The sequence below is a fragment of the Budorcas taxicolor genome, chromosome 4 (genome assembly GCF_023091745.1).
Source record: "Budorcas taxicolor isolate Tak-1 chromosome 4, Takin1.1, whole genome shotgun sequence".
In the NCBI taxonomy this organism is placed as follows: Eukaryota; Metazoa; Chordata; class Mammalia; order Artiodactyla; family Bovidae; genus Budorcas; species Budorcas taxicolor.
Genome location: NC_068913.1, coordinates 13,663,687 through 13,681,361, shown reverse-complemented (window position 1 = coordinate 13,681,361; position 17,675 = coordinate 13,663,687). Strand labels below are relative to the sequence as shown.

General features: G+C 40.1%; 1 protein-coding gene across 1 annotated transcript in view; it reads right to left on the bottom strand.

Moving 5' to 3' along the window:
• The window catches only part of COL1A2 (collagen type I alpha 2 chain), a 36,362-nt gene extending 22,271 nt beyond the window's left edge, over nt 1–14,091 (bottom strand). Inside the window, exons 1-16 of the mRNA XM_052638564.1 lie at nt 13,905–14,091; nt 11,466–11,476; nt 10,866–10,880; nt 10,193–10,228; nt 8,888–8,980; nt 7,577–7,624; nt 4,504–4,548; nt 4,360–4,413; nt 4,215–4,268; nt 3,841–3,894; nt 3,345–3,398; nt 2,762–2,815; nt 1,204–1,248; nt 849–902; nt 714–758; nt 305–358 (exon numbers count right to left, since the gene is read on the bottom strand). Coding sequence (XP_052494524.1) covers nt 305–358; nt 714–758; nt 849–902; nt 1,204–1,248; nt 2,762–2,815; nt 3,345–3,398; nt 3,841–3,894; nt 4,215–4,268; nt 4,360–4,413; nt 4,504–4,548; nt 7,577–7,624; nt 8,888–8,980; nt 10,193–10,228; nt 10,866–10,880; nt 11,466–11,476; nt 13,905–13,974 — 786 coding nt within the window. The 5' untranslated portion in view covers nt 13,975–14,091. The remainder of the gene's footprint in view (nt 1–304; nt 359–713; nt 759–848; nt 903–1,203; nt 1,249–2,761; nt 2,816–3,344; nt 3,399–3,840; nt 3,895–4,214; nt 4,269–4,359; nt 4,414–4,503; nt 4,549–7,576; nt 7,625–8,887; nt 8,981–10,192; nt 10,229–10,865; nt 10,881–11,465; nt 11,477–13,904) is intronic.
• Nucleotides 14,092–17,675: the final 3,584 nt, after the last annotated feature.

The window sequence follows — 17,675 nt, the reverse complement described above, 5'->3', positions numbered from 1 at the left end:
TCTCTCTTGGTAGAGACTCTGGGTCTCAACTACTCAGTTCCAGCTCGTCTGAGAGAGTACGCCAGAGGAGCCCCGTGGAGTCAGTTTCCATGCTACCATCTTTATCTATGCCCACCGTGCTCAGGGTGCAGAGAGAGAATCTATTTCAGGTTTAGAGAGAGAAAGCCAGCTGTTCTATACCCAGTTTGAAGGAAGGACCCATTAAGCTGCTGTTCTGTAACTGGCTACTTGCAAACACAGTCCCTTTCTTTCACATCACAATAAAAAGTGTTCAAGTAATGACAGTGGTCACCGGCGTTCTTACCTTGGGGCCAGGAGCACCTGGGAAGCCTGGAGGGCCGGCAGACCCAATGGGACCCTGAAATCGCAGGAGAAGGTGGTGAGAAGTTTCCTCCCAGTAAATTCACAAAACGGTAACAGGAGACTGAAGCGGCTTAGAGTGGTGTGGTCACAGTTGGCCAAGAGAAAACTGACAGCTAGTTTGTCGTCAATGGTATATTATCAGAGGGAAGCCATTCCAGGAATCCCAAGTGAGGTAGATTTTATTTTACATATCAATTTCAAGCCTCGAGGATAGTAGTTCTTATAAACAGACCCTTCAGAGAACATTTGGCAAGGTGTCTAAAATGGCGTTATTTCACAAGGAATTAATAAAGAAGACAGCTCCAGCCCACACTCCCAATCCTTCCAAATTCTTCAGTGTCACAACTTACAGCAGGGCCCACAGGACCCACACTTCCATCACTTCCACGGGCACCCTATGAAGAAAAGAGGAAAAAAAGTCAAGTGCAAAGTTAAATGGCAGATATTAGAAGCTTATAAAAAAGAACCAAACTGGAAGCACTCACAGCTGGGCCAGGGGCACCAACACGTCCTCTCTCACCAGGAAGACCTCGGGCTCCCTAGAAGCAGAAATATTTCCAGTGAAATCCAGAATTGCTAATTCAAGGAAAAGTCACAGGCATCATTTGCTTTTTTTTTCCCCAATTTCCAACATATGCAAGAATCCACTGGAAATGAATAGGTCTTGTTCTAATTCCAACTAAAAGGTAATGGATTTCAATTAACTAGGCAGAAGGCTATTAGAAAAATATCAAAGACTACAATGCCAAGGGAAATGGTAATTAGCAAAAACATTAAAGAAGTTCCAGCTTGCAAAGAGTGTACACATTTTTTATTTACAGTAAAGTAATCAATACTTACCGTTTGACCTGGAGTTCCATTTTCACCAGGGGCACCAGGTTCACCCTACATGGAAAAGGAGGATTGAGTTTTTATTCATTTTATATATTTATATATATATATTACTTTTTTCTGATTGGGTAATTTTTACACTATCATTTCAGTTTCAACCATTCATGTATTCATGTAACGTTTCTTATATAGACTGTTTCTCAATTATGCCGACCACGTAAATTTTAAAAATGTATACAATATGGGTTTTTATTTAGATAATATAATATACCACAGTATTAGGGAGATGTGGTCACATGTTATTTACCCTTTCCCCAGTTTTCCCCTTAGATTTTGGATATCATTTAGACGAGGCGTATGTATTAGGAATGATAACATAAAAAGAGACAACAGGGTAAATTGCTTGCAACATATTTACCCTCTTTAAAGTTATTTTGAACACAGTATTTTTACTTTTATAAAATGTGCATGAAATATTTTATAGAGCTGTATTATTTCCAAGCTACCTTCTTGAGTAAAAACCACGGTGGTGGTGGTGGTGGTGGTGGTGGTAATCTAATACTATGGCATGTGAAAAGGAACTTTCCTTCAAGATAATCTAATTTAGATATAGAAGAAACCTGGTCTGTGAGACCATTTAAGATGCTTCATTTCTAGGATTTTTATCTGAAGTGTATTCTTCGTGAGTGAGCCCTAGAGTGGGAGTCAGGAATTCTAGCCTGTGCCCTCCTACTGGATGTGTGACTTTGGGCAAGTCACTCATTCTCTTTAGGCTTCAGTTTCCTGGATCTGCAAAAGGAGAGCGCCTCCAAGGCTCCTTGCAGCCCTAGCATTTGATGGTGCTGTGATTAGTAGTCTGAGCTATTATCTTAGGCTCCAGGGAGGGGAAGTTTGACCTTATCCATTTGTGTGGCAGCTGCAAAGTTAGAACATAGTCTCCATATTCATGTTCATTTCTGGTCCCACTAGTATTCCGTACTCATTAATTTGTAATTACGTTGGTATTCACTTTAATATCACATTATCTCCTTAATAGAAGAGAGAACATTTTATAGTTGAAAACGCTGTCAGAGAAGAGCCGGGCCAAGAGATAACACACTTCTGAGACTTTAATTACCTAATTAAAATTTTTTTGAGTGTGCACAGATAAATCACAGGAAAGAGGCTGAAAAGTGTATTGTGACATGAATGTACCTATCTAATTAGTGCATGGCAAAGGGGAATTTACAGTTTAAAATAACATAGTGTTCTAATATCTGATTATATGTTTATTTACTTTTATTGTGGCTGCAGAGAACAACTGAAATTACAGGAGGAAAGGAAATGGAGGAAGAAACTATTGACATTATTTTTATCTTAATCATTTAATAGGTATTAAATTAAATGAATATTATTCATAATTGGCCTTTTGATATAGAATCCCATAGTCCTGACCATTGAGGGATTTAAAGTATTGAGGAAATCAGATATTCTTAAGAATATGAGTAGCCTTCAGTAAAACATATTTTTTGATGGCGATAGGAAATTGCAATCGTTTTAAAAACAGGACTTCTGATTTAGTATTTACCTTCACACCTGGGGCACCAGGCTGTCCCTTCAATCCATCCAGACCGTTGTGACCCTGAAAGGCAAATCCTCATTATTAAAATGCTATTCCATTACAGTGATCGGTCAACTCAGACGTCTTTTATCTTTGCAGTTACTGTTTCTCTAAGAACCTTGTGACTGCTTCAGGAGAATATGAAGTCCCAGTGCCCCAGCCCCCGACAAACTCCCTCTGTTGCCCTGGTAGGTCACTAAACCTCCCCCACTTGGAAGAGAAGCATAAAGAACGAGATGCTCTCTCACGTACTTTCCATCATTAATAATTTTATGATCTTCTGACGGCTTTAAATACCTCTTAAGTTGCACCCATTTTATACAGTTTTGTCTGTAGGATCCTCATTTCTTGGAAGCTATGAACAGACTTAAAAAAAAAAAAGCTACATTCCACTTTACTTTCTGGCCACTTTACTCTTTAACTCTCTCTCCACTTGGGCAAATTCCAGGAATTTGGAACCAATATGTGTTATCCAGAAGTTTAAAGGTACCTGAGGGGTTTACTAAAAGTAATCAACATTTTCTCTTTCGTGGGTAAAGAAGGTGCTCACCCTAATGCCCTTGAAGCCAGGGAGTCCAGGAGTTCCAGGAAAGCCACGAGCACCCTAAAAAGAAACACAGATGACAGATGACATTTTTATCCTAAATAAAAAGATCCTGATTTCTTCCCTCCAAAGTGTTTCTTCTCATCAAAGTCCAAGCTTGGAATCAAAGACTAGCATATGTGTAAGCACAGAGAGGTGATTAAGATGCTATAATTTGAGTAACTAATCCTATGATACTCTTAGAACCCACAATTTAGTTGTTTACAGTAGGCTTGCTGTCATTAATGTTACATTATTAGCATTAATAAAAACTATGCATTCTCAACTATTTAACTTAACTATTCTTAACTATTCTTTTATTTGTTGGATGCCCCCAGTGAGTGTCATAAGTACGACATCTACATTGCCACTTAGTCTGATTTTAGTTTTAGCAATTATTTGATACATGAGATACCTCTGATGTTTGGACTAAATGCTGTTATTAAAAAAAAAAAAATCTTACCTGTGGTCCAACAACTCCTCTCTCACCAGGTCGTCCAGGTTTTCCAGGGTGACCCTAAAACATCAAAGCATCATAATGTAAACCTTTTCTTAGTAAACGAGCAGCTCAAAGTGGGGATATCTTGGTTTTTACAGTAGGGGGAAAAATGCATTATATAAAAATATGGATCCAGATACATATCTAATTAACAATGATATTTCCTTAAATACAAGAAAATTAATCATTATTTCATTAAAACATTATTTTCCATATGGGGAGAATTACATCAGGCATATTCAGCTTTTGGCAGAATACTTCATTTGGATCTAGAAATGCTATCTGAGGCAGGAGTATTTAAATGGTACACTTGGAAATGCTTAAGAGTAAATACTTACATCCTCACCAGCCTTGCCAGGAGGGCCAGGTGGGCCACGAGCACCAGCAGGACCCTAGGAAAACAGAAGACCCCTCATTTTGTTAATGCTATATTAATAAACCTTTTGAAAAAAATACTTATCACACAGGGGGAAAAGTACTCACAGTCTGACCAGGTTCACCAGGCTCACCAGGAGGTCCCTGGAAACCTTGTGGGCCCTACAAGAAACACAGTAAGTCACATTCCAAGCCTTTATTTAATTCTCTGTCTTCTTTACATAAGAGAGAGTACAGGCTCCCGGTACTTACAGGGGCTCCAGAGGCGCCAGGAGGGCCGCGAGGTCCCATCAGCCCCTGTGAAGAGGACAGACAGTTAGCACTGGCAAGTCATCCTGGCTTTGCTGTGGGTTAGACAGAACTACCTCGGCAGTGCCACAGTCTGTGATGCACTAATGAACAGAATTGTCCTGGTTTCATTTCTTAAGTTCTTGTCCCTCCCAAGGAAGCATTTACTGACCCAAGTTTCTTCCACTGTTTCTCTGCCTTTGCTTTCACCTTTTCTCCTAACCCAGAACATAACTTGGTTAGATGGCATGGCCACCGGTTCCTTAAATTCGTGTGCAATTAGGCATACTGAGGTTCTTCTAATGAAATGAAGTGACTCAGTCTTTGCATGGTACAGACTCTACAACTACCGTGCATTCAGCCAGTGAAGCATTTCCATCTGGATTTCCTTAATCATATGTTATCTCCTCATATCATACCTAACTAAGAAACTGGTGTTTTTCTTGCCACAAGGGGCATAAGTTGCAAAAGATCGAAAGTCTTTCTTAATGATCAGAGGGAGGTTATAATCTTTTGTTTAATAATCTTATGTTATAATCTTATGGCTCCATTAAAGGCTATTAGTGGCTGCTGAAAATGTCAAACCAAAGTGGATGTAGTAAGGGGTGAAGGAAAAATAAAATACTATTAAAAGTCCTACTGGAAGAATCTATTATATGTTACTATTATTGAAAATATGGCCCAAATGGCAGCAGACTGTTCTCCCCTTGGTTCTTCATTCTGTAGCACACAGAGTCAGACCAAGTGTTGCTGGTTTGGGAGCTGCATACACCCGTGAGCCGCCTTTGCAAGGCCCATGCAATTTCTTCTGTAGGGGCCATGCCTCTAACGCTGAAAATACTGCACAAACAGGCCTCAGGTAATTTGTCTATGGGGGCTCTGCAGTCAAGTCTGCCCCACTATATTAATGCCCAGAGTGAAACAATACAGATTTTATTAAAAGCACATCATTTTAATTATAAGAATTATGTGTTTTTTTGGTTTTAGAAATTGCTTCCACGTTAAAAGAAAAACTGTCACTATTCAATCAAAATAATATTTTCAGGGGTACATTAAAAAATAATTTTCCTTGACACCATGAATTTTTTATTATATTTATTCATTTTTTCCATGTATTTGCAACAATTTCATTTACATAAAAGGTAGTTTATTTTGTGGAGGCTGTTGGGTGGAGGATGATTACTCATTAATTCAGAGAAGAACCCTTTGGGGTTTTATAGTTACTGATTTTCCAACATGGAAATTTATTTTAATGCTTTATTGCTGCCTATCTTGCCTGTTTGTGAAACAAATATCTGTTGATTACATATGTCTGTGAATGCCTGTCAATGTGCAAGCTTAAATTATATTTCACTGATATTTAAAAGTAAAACATGACACTTTCTGCCTACCAGAAAGATGTTCCGAAGTCAGGGAAACCTGAAATCCATATTAACTTTCCAGACTTATGTAGGTGTTTTTTTTTTTCTTTTAATTAATGAGTTACTTTTTTAATTTTAGCTTCTTCTTAAGATATGGGTACTGCTTTTAATGCCCAGCATTAGCTGAAATGGCTAGTTTCAAATATCCAATATAAACAAAGCCAAGAGAAAATCTCTACTTCCTCATTTCAGCTATGAATGCTTTAAATTACCAGCAAAATCAGGAAATTGGAAATCATCAATTAAAGGCATATTACTTCTCAAGTGAGAGTTTTAATTTACAGAAAATATTGTCTTGCCCTTACAGTGTATTAGCTTATTGCGGACCATTAGCTACAGCAGAACATCTTTTGAAGACAGCATTGCACACATTGTCCAGGTAAAATTTATATTTTAAGGACTATCTTAACTTTGGGCAGATAAATACTTTTGTTTGCAAATAATTAATTAAAAAATCACTAAATTATGTGTGGATATGTACTAAACTGCAGCGTTTAATCAACTTAATGTTTTTACTTGTAGCAATTTTCCCCTTTATTTTATACACACGAGTATATATTTTGCATTTTCTTATCAGTTTTTTTTCCCTAACAAAACTCACTAATGCTTGTGAGAAGGTTTACTTGTAAAAGATAGACTTTTATCACCACAGTCATATTCTCTCCTATACTGATTTATAATTAATCAGACTTTTAAAGGAATTTTTTATCAAAAATGGATAAAAAGAAACATTTCCTATGTTATTAATTCCTTGAGAGATGGTGAGAATGTGTCACATTCACTGTTTGTATCCCAAAGGCATAATAGAGTTTGGGTCTCATCGAAGATAGCTGGTAAATACTTGTTGAATGAAGTAATGTTTTATTCAAGTACTAGATACATAAGCCATGATGTTGAATATCAGACATCTTGCCTGACGTTCTGTCATTAACCACATGTATGTCCTTGGGAAAGACCTTAAACTCTCTAAATAGAAAATGAGCTTCCTCGGTGACTCAGATGGTAAGGAATCTACTTGCACTGCGGGAGACCCGGGTTCTATCCCTTGATTGGAAAGATCCCCTGGAGAAGGGAATGGCAACCCACTCCAGTAATTGTGTCTGGAGAGTTCCATGGACAGAGGAGCCTGATGGGCCCCAGTCCATTCGGTCACGAAGAGTCAGACACCCCTGAGTGACTAATACACACACACAGAAAATGAATGGGCTAGACTAGAACTTGCTGATCCTCTCCAGCAAGTTCATAGAACTTAATAGTTCTGGGTCTCTCCTGGTTGCTTAGAATTCTATGCAATATTAAAGGGCATAAAAAAGTTAGAGTGATCACTCTTCTAAATTAAATTGGTTTGCTTAAATTATGGTTACTATGTCCACAGATTATTTCTTGGAAATAAATATCTGATCTATCATAAGGAGGCATGTTTGTAGAGAAAATGGAACCCCCTTACCTAAGCTTAGATTTTTATAGATTTGTATACAAAAATGGCTACTGCTTTTATCTGCTCTGAGTACTATTAACCTAGGTAGCTAAATAAATGGCTATGTGAACTTTAAAAATTAAGTAAATTCCCTATTTAGTACTTTTTTGGCTGAGATAAAAATTGGAGATAAACATACCATTGGTCCAGGGCCACCTCCTTTTCCATCAAACTGAGCAGCAAAGTTCTAGATGGGAGAAAAAGAAAAAATATATATATAAAATAATTATTGGCCATATAGTTCATTTTTCTCATTCTATTTTTAAAGATTTTTCTGTTGATGTTTAAAAGGGAGCAGTATTTTTTACATCATTCTCAATTTAGATTTCCCTACTGAGCTAAATTCCTAAAAAAATTCAAGAATTTAAAATTTAGGGCCACCCCTAGTTTGAAATAGGGAGCTTCCCTACTTTATTTTGAAACTTTTCCTGCCCTGTTAACCCTCTCATTTCAGTCTCTACCTGTACACTGAGGAAGAGAGCTTTCTAAACTTTAAAAGTCAGTGGGAGCCCCTGATAAATTAAGCAGAAACCAAGAGAACAACTTTGCATTCCCACCTGTTGCCCTGTTCCTCCGGAACTACACAAAACGACTAAGGGATCTTTTTCTTGCTGTAGTTTCAAAAAGAGTATAGAGAGTATTCAAGTTTAGAGGAAAGTTAAATTAAAATGCCCCTTGGAAGATTAAACTTTTAAAAAATAGTTCACAGTAATAGCTTTACTGTTAAAGATCTCTCTTATAGTGGTAGATCTATTAAAGAAGGTGCTTTTTAATGCACTCAGTAGATAAGCAATCATAATAAGATCTTTGGGGGAGAAAGGTCTTATTTTACTGGCATATAGTTGGGTATTAGAATCAGGCTTCTGATTCATAGTGCTAACCAATTAAGCAAATATGTTTTCCTTCCTGCAGTGAGGCCATTTGGCGCTCATACCATTGTTAAAGCATAAAGCTAAAAGAAGATATTAATGAAAAAGGAAAATGTACTTTTCTCAAATTAGTTTCAAGCAAATTAAACCCAAAATGGCTTTGAATGTTGGTTCTGCAGACTTCAAGCCAAGGAGAATAAAAAGAGTAGGATGTTTGTGAAATTGCTTGAGATCAGGGATTTCATTTATAATTCAATCTAATCAAACTTTTTAATAAGGCAACACCTCTTATTTGTGCCCCATTGATAAAAGATATTAAATTCCCAAGTTAAATAATGGTCGCAAGGGCTGCAGCTACCTTCAGTGAACACAAAGACCTGTCCCGTAATTGACAAGGGTGCACAAAGAGATCTGCCAAAGCAGAATCTGGAATGAAGAAACCAAAGAAATGAAATAAAATACTACATTAACATCCAAATAGCAGACTCTCCCTCAAAACCACTAAAAACAAATTCCCCAATGAGTCTTCTTCCAATACAGGTATAAGAAACTGAAGTTAACGATACTTAAAGACACCTTACCCCGCCAAGACCAGGGGGGCCAGGAGGGCCAGGGGGACCAGGAGGGCCTGGGATGCCGTCATCACCATCTCTGCCTGGTGGGCCTGGTGGACCCTGTGATGGAAAAAGTGAATTACATTAGGGCTAGACAAGCTCCATGGAGACCTGTACTTCAAAAAGGAGCCCTCAGAATCCATGTGACAAGATTGGAAGTTGGTCAGAAGGTACACGTGGTGTGGACGTTTAAACTGCCACATTCGTCACTATTGACATGGGTCTGTTTTAGAAGGAGGTTTAGTAGCTGGTGTCCAAAGAAGACACAAGACAGGATAGTTCCTCTTGGAAGAGGACTATGTCAGCTATTTGATATTGAAGCATAAAGGAGCTCCAGTATTCAAATAAAGCTAAAACTTATAGCTATAAATTCATATGGTTAACAGTGCACAGTGATATACTATGTATGTGTGAAGTCGCTCAGTCGTATCCGACTCTTTGTGGGCCCACGGACTGTAGCCCGCCAGGTTCCTCTGTCCATAGGATTCTCCAGGCAAGAGAATACTGGACTGGGTTGCCATTTCCTTCTCCAGATATACTATGTATATTGACTGTCAATTTCTAATTGATGAATTTACTCAATTATTTTAGTATGTTATGTGTGAAAAGTAGATGAAATGACAATTAACAGTCATCACAGCATAGAAAATCCTGCAGTTTTCCTACCATTAATACTATTTATGTTAAAGTAATTTACTGACATAATCCTACCTGTAATAAATTGCTTGAGTGGAATACATTTAAGTCTGCACTTCTCAATGGATACAAGGTATGGGTATTTATATATTGATATCACAGAAATATAGCAAGGAGATCTAAGAATACCATGAAAAAAATGCAAGCCTAACTTATACATTTATTAAACAGAAACATGTTGTTGACTGCAGGTTCACTATTACATTCAGCCTACATCAGAGATCTTACTTGAAAAGTAAACAAAGCATGTTGAAAAAGGGAAGGGTCATGTTGTAGTGGGTAGGCACATCTCCCTTATGTATGTGTTGGACATGTCACCTTAAAGCAAAGAAAGACCATGCAAAGAATATGGCTGTCTGTAATAGGTTTGCTTTCTTAAAGGATAATCTTGACCTAAAAATAATATTGATTATCTAGAATTATGTTCATTCACTTTCTGTAAGGCATTATCTGCTTAAAAGGTAGGCAATTATCTGGATACATAACATTTTTATAAACTGTCAGACTCCTGTAGTTTCTAATATGTAGTTATTAAAATATGGGCCAAAGCTCTTTAATAGTTCAAAAATTACACACCCGTTCTCCGCGTGGTCCTCTATCTCCACTTGGGCCCTATAAGGAAGATACAAACAGCACAATAATAAATGTCTAAGCAATTTCCAGTGAATGAGCAAAGCATTCTTGATAATGATTAGTCAGGAGGCTGATCTAACCATAGTGTTATCAGATAGGAGCTATAAAAATAGCACAATACAATAGATAAAAATATTTTGTTTTTATTATAATTACATATAATTTTGTTTTACACTGGGAGATTGGAGGCTATAGTCTCCAGCATTAGGGCCAATATTGTAACCACTATTTTTAGAAAGATAATTTCTGTGGATAAAGTTATTATTTTGTAATGTCAATAATAGCATATTTATATAGTCAAAGCTCTTTAAAATAAACTTTTGTCTACTACCTATAATTAATACTCAGTTCATCTCTAGAACAAAAATCTTTTCTTTTTTTTTTAGTATGTAAGTCACCAGTTGTATAATATAAATATAATTAGAGATGACTCTGGAAGAGAATAAAGCTTTGTTATCTTACATATCAAAGCTACTTCATTTTATGGTTTAGCTAATGCATATTCATATGCACAAAATCTTGACAAGGTATTTTCCTTCTGTAGTGTACCATAAGTTTAGTTAAACTCTAAGTTATCTCTGATCATTTCAGATACAGAGAAGTATTAGATTCTTACCTTTCTTGCAGTTGCCTAGAAGAGAATAAGTAAAAGATTATTATGAGGAAAATTGTATAAATTTTAAAATGGCTCCCATTTCCATGTAGTATACAAATATACTTACAAATTATACATACTGCACATGACTATTATCTTAATATTTCAAAGTACAATTTACATTTTACCAATAAAAAATATGTACAGATCTCAGATATATACTTATCTATAATTATACCTCAAATTCAGTTCATGAGCTAAGAATTTGTTCATAATAATCTTGCAGATGACTCCAGGGAGTGACAAAATTCTCTAGCTCGATGAAGTCTAGCTTCGGGGAACCTGGTGCTAACACCCAACCTTCTACTGAATTATTTATTCTTCTTTTCTTATGGGTGTAGGTTTTAGGGTGGCCTTATTCAGTAGCCCCGCCCACTTTGGAAACTGGGGTGGGTACTTTCTAAGGCAACCAGAAAGGTTGGACTACCTTAACTCTTCATATTTTTGGAAATTCAGGTTGGTCAGTACCAATATAGCTTCCTTTTCCTTCCCCAGAGACGACTACTCTGGCCAAGGTAATCAAAGTCTAAAATTAAAAATTCTAAAAATAATTTTACTCACCTCTTGTAAGGCTATAGAGAAAAAGGGAAAAAAGAAATAATTATTAGTATTATTTCACTGATCACCAGCAGTGATTAACAAATGGGTATACTTGTCTATAAAACTGACTGACTTAATTAAAGGACCAGTTGTATTTTTTATTAAGAATATTCTAATGACTTGGAAATTATGCAGGTCAAAATTATGGCAGGGATCAACAGGACCATTTGTTTTAAATATTAATATGTAAATATATTTTGAATTAAATTGTTAATTATTTACTATTTTATAAATGCTGTGAAACATTAATGTATCTAAAGGATACTTGTAATATTTAGTAATTATGATGGTAAATTGCACAGTGACTCACTGAATGTGAGCGAAACCAGTAGATTGATGAGGAATAATTTGTAGTTTAGATAATTTTTGATACTTAGAAATTTAAAAGGGGGGAAATTTAGGAAACTACATTACCTAAAGCAGATTTTGTTTTTTTATATAACATTAACATTATGGTGTTTGTACCATTCTTAATGTCCTTTTTCAAAAGGACTAATTTGTGAATTAGTCACCATGAAAATGGATTCATTTGGACATCTGAAGTTTTGCTTTAAATAGGTTCACTTAAATTAGGTAAGGTCATTTTACCAACATATATCACTTTTGGCCCTGAGAAAGAATTGCTCTGTATAAATGGAAAAACTACATTAAAGATCTAGAAAAATAATGGGAAAAATACACCAAAGTAGTATCCTCCCCCTTTGCCATAATTGCTCTGAGTCCTTAAAGACTGAATTCCGCTCCTACAGTATAAAAATTACAGGCTAACACAGGATATAAATGTGGCCAAGTTGGCAACAAAATGAATCACCCCAAAAATTGCTTTAATTAGGTGGCCAAGAAGTGTGTCATTTGGAGTGAGAACATCTGTTGTAGCAGTCACAATTGAGGAGGGTGGACCACATCCAGCCCTGATATTTAAGGGCAATTTATGAGAATTACTTTTAAATTAGGAAAATGATATGTTTACTTCATTGTGTTCATCAGTAGGAAGAATAATTATGCCTGGGCTTGATTAACGGAAGTCCTCATGGTTTTGGAAATTTGCCTTCTAATTATTCAGACTGAGCCATTTTGAAGAATGTGTGTTGGGTAACTTTTATTCAGACTGGGGTTGGATATTGATTAGAAGTTGAATTGTCTTTTGTATCTTCAAACTTCCCTAGGTCTATTTTCATCTTTAGGAGAAGACCCTTTTTCCCCACCACCCTCAGATCTCATAAAAAATGAACCTGGTAATGTGAATTTGTTCAATGCAATTATTCCTTAGCATTCCCAGTGTGTATACTAAAAGTGGATGAAGGGAGAAAACACACACACAAATGCTTCAGTAATGATGCAACGGTAGACACCGTGGCATATGGGTGGAGTCAAGTTTTAGAGTGTTGGGTGTGGCCAGATACCCAATCGGGTCATAAAACCTACAGCTGGAAAGCAGCCTTGGAGTCCATCCAATTTCTATCCTGTGTTTTAGAAAAGGCTCAGTTTGACTCGCCCTCAGTCACATGATAAATTTTTGGCAGAGTCATGGGGAAAACCTGGGTCTCTTGAGACCCAGATCAGTGTTGATAATTTCCCAACTTGCTAAGTTCAGACTGCCTATCACAGGGAACATGTTAAAGAGATAACTCTCAGGCTCAACAAAAGGCAGGGCAGATTTTAGCTAAATCATGTTACTATTACCATGATCAGGTAATGAAATGAGAAGTTAATTACATTTCAGGAAGTATCCATTTTCCTTGCCGGGAAACACTGACTAGCTTTTGGGACTGGGTTCAACGAGAAATGCAGACATTCTCTGTATAACCCTGTGGAGTCTTTAAATTGGGGATTCCACGAGCCTTAAGCCCTGGTCCCCTGTGCCCTCCTTGTCCTCCCTCCAGAGGGCGCCTCATGGTCACCATCATCCAGACGAGTCTTAAAACACCCAGAGAAGTCTTTAGGGCGTGAGGTTTTTTTTTTTAATAACTTAATTAAAAGGTTTTCTGAGCCAGGCCTCAGGTTTTGCAGAGGTGGGCATCAGGGCAGTTATGGGGCCTTTTAGGTGGAGGCCTTTGGCTTCCTTGGTCATGTCAGATAACATCTCATCCTTAAAAGAAAAAGATTCTCTGCTCCCTTTGAGCTTCACTAGCTGGAGGATCCAGATGAAGTTCACAGCTTCAGTCCGAGTTAAGAGAAAAGTTCCCTAACTTTTGGCGAGAGTCGAGAGCCTCTTTTGATTTTCATTTCTACAGTATTTTCCACGTTTCTCCTATATGCCAGCGTTTCTCCACATGCCGGAGAGCCTGCCCTCCTAGCTGTCCCTGAAACTTGGCGAGGTTTTCCATTTCAGACCAGGTTTTCCTGCCCACCCCTCTAACCTCTTCCCCAGACTGCCCGAAACAAGCTGAAGGCACTTACATTGGCATGTTGCTAGGCACGAAGTTACTGCAAGCAGCAACAAAGTCCGCGTATCCACAAAGCTGAGCATGTCTACCACTCAGACATGCAGACTCCTTGTGTCGCAGAGCCCCTGGGTCACCGGCGGAGGTATCACCTGGCGGGCGCAGGCATGCAGTCGTGGCCAGTACCTCCAACTTAGCCGAAACCTCCTGCCGCCTTGGTGCTAAAATAATAAAGCCCGGATCTGCCCTATTTATACGGCCCAAGTTTCTCCGGCCCGAGGGTGCCTCCAAAAGCGCTTCCACCAATGGGAGGGCTGGGGCTGGGGGCCCGGGCAGCCACAGCTGGGAGGAGACTGCGGGGGCGCCGAGGAGGGAGTGCAGCGGGGGGAGGGACGTGGCCACGGGGCTGGCTTCTTAAATTGGTTCCATTCTTTTTGAGGACGTGGACACTTTTGAGGCTTTCAAGGGGAAACTCTGACTCGCTGTCTGCATACCTCCGCCCTCCCCATCCCCCCTCGCCCCGGCCTTCCTCCCCGCCCTTTCCAAGTTTGGAAACACTTATGGACACGTCGGAGGGCTCTGCTGACACCGACGTGGGCAGAGTTTGCAGCTCTCGGGGGCAGCCCGGCAGCTGGAGAAGGGACGGGAGCCCAGAGATCAAAGCGGGAGCTGTCCAGCCCTGCCTACCTTGTGCCCTGCGGGCCACCGGCAGGGTGGAGGGCCCTGGGGGCAGAGGACCCGGAACGGGTCCGACAGCGTGGCGCACCCGGAGGCCGCCCTCCTTCCGACCCCTCCACCCTGCCCCTCACCCCCGCCCCGCTTTTCTCCAACTCCGGGGCGTGTGTGCGCCCACTTTTTCAGAAGTAACGCTCCCTCTCTCTTCTGACTCCGGGGAAGGATGAAAGGGGGCCCCGTTTGTTGGAGGGTGGACCTGGAGTCCCGAGGAGCCCCGCTGTTGAAAGGGAGAGATGCGCGCTAGTGGCAGCGGGCCTCCCGCACCGGGGAGGATGGGCTTTGCCAGCAGGCCAGATCGACCAAGTCATCGGAGAGATCTTAGACCTCCTGGCCACTCCCTGCTGAGGCTGATCCTAAACCGGGGCTTTGGGGATTATCTGACCCTGCGAAGTGATTGTAACTGACCGACCTGGACTCCTCTCTCACTCGCAGCCTCTTCCTGAGGTTGCATGGAAAGTCCACCCTCTCCCTTTCAGGTTTCTAGTCTCCCCCCTCCTCTTCTCCACAGACTCCTTGTCTGGATTTACCAGCTCCATCCCAAGCCCAAACTCAAGAGTCCCCCAAACCCACCCATCCCTCTTCCCCTCTCTGCCCATTCACTGACCCCACTCTGAACAGGAAACGCCCAAGCACCTCCCAGCTCCTCTCCACACCTTGGAGAAAAACCCTAGGCCATCTAGAGGGACTTCTGATTTGAGTTTGGGATATAGGCTGTCTGCTCTGGTAACACCTCAAGCAAAGCTCCCACCAGCGTGGATGTTAGACCTCTCCCCAACACCCAACCCCCTTCACCCACCAGGGAGAGGAGGAGCTGGGACCTTGACCCTGAAGGACTGGAAGTGAGACACCGGAACTCTTGAGAATCCAGGATACTGAGTGCAGTCAACGTCAGCAGACGGCCCTTTCCCCAGCCCTTTAGAGATTCATTTCAGGCCCAGAGGAAAGGCCATTGGTCTGGGGCTGCGTCCCTGCTTGCTCAGCACCCCCAGTGAGACAACCATTCTCTCCCAGAAGGTAGCACAAAAGGGGCATCTTTAGGTCAATTCTGTCTCCGCCAAACAGAAATGAATAGGCTGTAGTTCCTTTCTGATCTTTTTTCCTCTCTTTCCCTCATCTCTTCTCTCCTCCCGCCACCTCTCTCCTGTAAGGAAGAATTTCTGCCTAAGTTAACTCTATCAGCAGCTGCTATAAAATAAACTTTTCTTAAACTAGTTGCTTCCTCTAAACTTACAAAGTTAGTGGAAATAAAAGAGAAAAATCCCAAAACTAAAAAAAAAAAACAAAAAACCCCAAAACCTCTTATTCTAATTAAGAGCACTGATGTGGGAGATAACTTTAGAAGACATTTTGAAATTGCAGTAACTGTTTGGGAAATGTGATTATAATTTACCTTTGAGCATAACAAAATTCCCAGCAAGTTCTGGAGAATTCGAGAAATTCGAGCACACGTTTATAAACTAAAGGAAAAATCTCTCTGCAGAGTAAACTGATAACTGGAAAAGCATTCCTGGAACCTGATGCAAATAGCTAACGCTGCCCGGCTCCCTCCTTGTTGATGTGGCAGAGTTTGAAGCTGGCAGCCGTCAGCCATTTGGTGGGAGGCCGCGGATCCAGAGGAAACAATGAGAATGGAGAAAACTGAAAGGGAATTTTTAAAGAGGGAGACATTTTTGTTCCAGCAGTTTTTTACACATTATTTTGACCTTCTCTTTCTCGCCACTTAGTGAGGAAGATAGCTAATTAAATGTTTGTGTTATTGGAGGAGTTCTTTAATGCTTATAAATGTAAGCATTTGTAATCTAAACGGATTTGTAATCTAAATAGATGTCTGTTCACTATTTTGTGCTTCCAAATAAAGGAGAATCTTTGTGAATGAGTGGGAGTTGGGGGGGGGGGTGGGGGTGGAGTGGGACTGGGAAGAAAACTGACCCAAAGCCTAAACTGAGTGTCTTGGGGATGGCTGTGATGATGTGGGTGAGTGAAGGGAAGCCTAGGTGACGGGGTGGGGGGGATTGGAGGCCCAGTAGGAGGAAACAGAAGAGTTTAAGAGAGTAAAGCAGGGTCGAGGCAGAGAGAGGAGGAGGGGAGAGGAAGAAGAAAGGAGCTGGATAGCAAAGACCTCTGGATTTTGCTGTTAGGCAGTTAACACCTGGGTTTCTGTTCCTAAATTGTTCTCCATTGAAAATAAGATGATCACTTCAGCTCCCTGCAACTCTCAGTTTACAAACCAGGCCACACCATATGGTTTGGCAAGAGGAGGGTCAAGAGACCCACTGATTTAAAAAATCCAGAGCAGACCTAGAAGGGTAGGATGCGGGGAATGGAGAGAGGTGGCAGATGCCTAATCATGGCTGATCCTGTTGTATGGCAGAAACAGACACAACATTGTACAGCAATTTTCTTACAATTAAAAATAATTTAAAAAACATGCAAAAAAAAAAAAGTAAAACAGCCTAATAAGACCATGCTGTCTTATGCTTTTATTCCTTTTTTTCCTTTGATCAAGCTTCAAACTGACATTGCCTTTCAAACATTTCTGAGGATCCACTCTGTGGAAAGCACCAGTACACTGTCTTATTCTATTTCTAGGTAGGATGGTCTTTTGCTAAGAAGGTATTAGCTGATCATTAAGGTGGTAGCTGAAGAGGTTTGAGGGCTGGCTTCTCTCCGTGACATTTGTTTGGAAGACGTGGAGATTCCTGCCCTACATCTTATCAGTTGGAACATTTGCTTATTTGCACAGGACCAGAGGAGTATTCACTGAATTATTTAGTACTGGAACCAGGCGTTGTGCTAACTGGTGGGTACAGAACACGGTCACTGCCCTCAGGGGCCATGATATCTGTTGGAGATCAAGAGACAAGTGCAGGGACTACTGTGATGGGGAAGCACAGGGTGCTTCCAAGTGTTTATGGGAGGATTACATCGACACCTAATCTAGATTTAGGTGGTTGTCGTTCAGTTGCTCAGTCATGTCTGATTCTTTGCCGCCCATGGACTTCAGCATGCCAGGCTTCCCTGTCCTTCACGATCTCCGGGAGTTTGCTCAAAC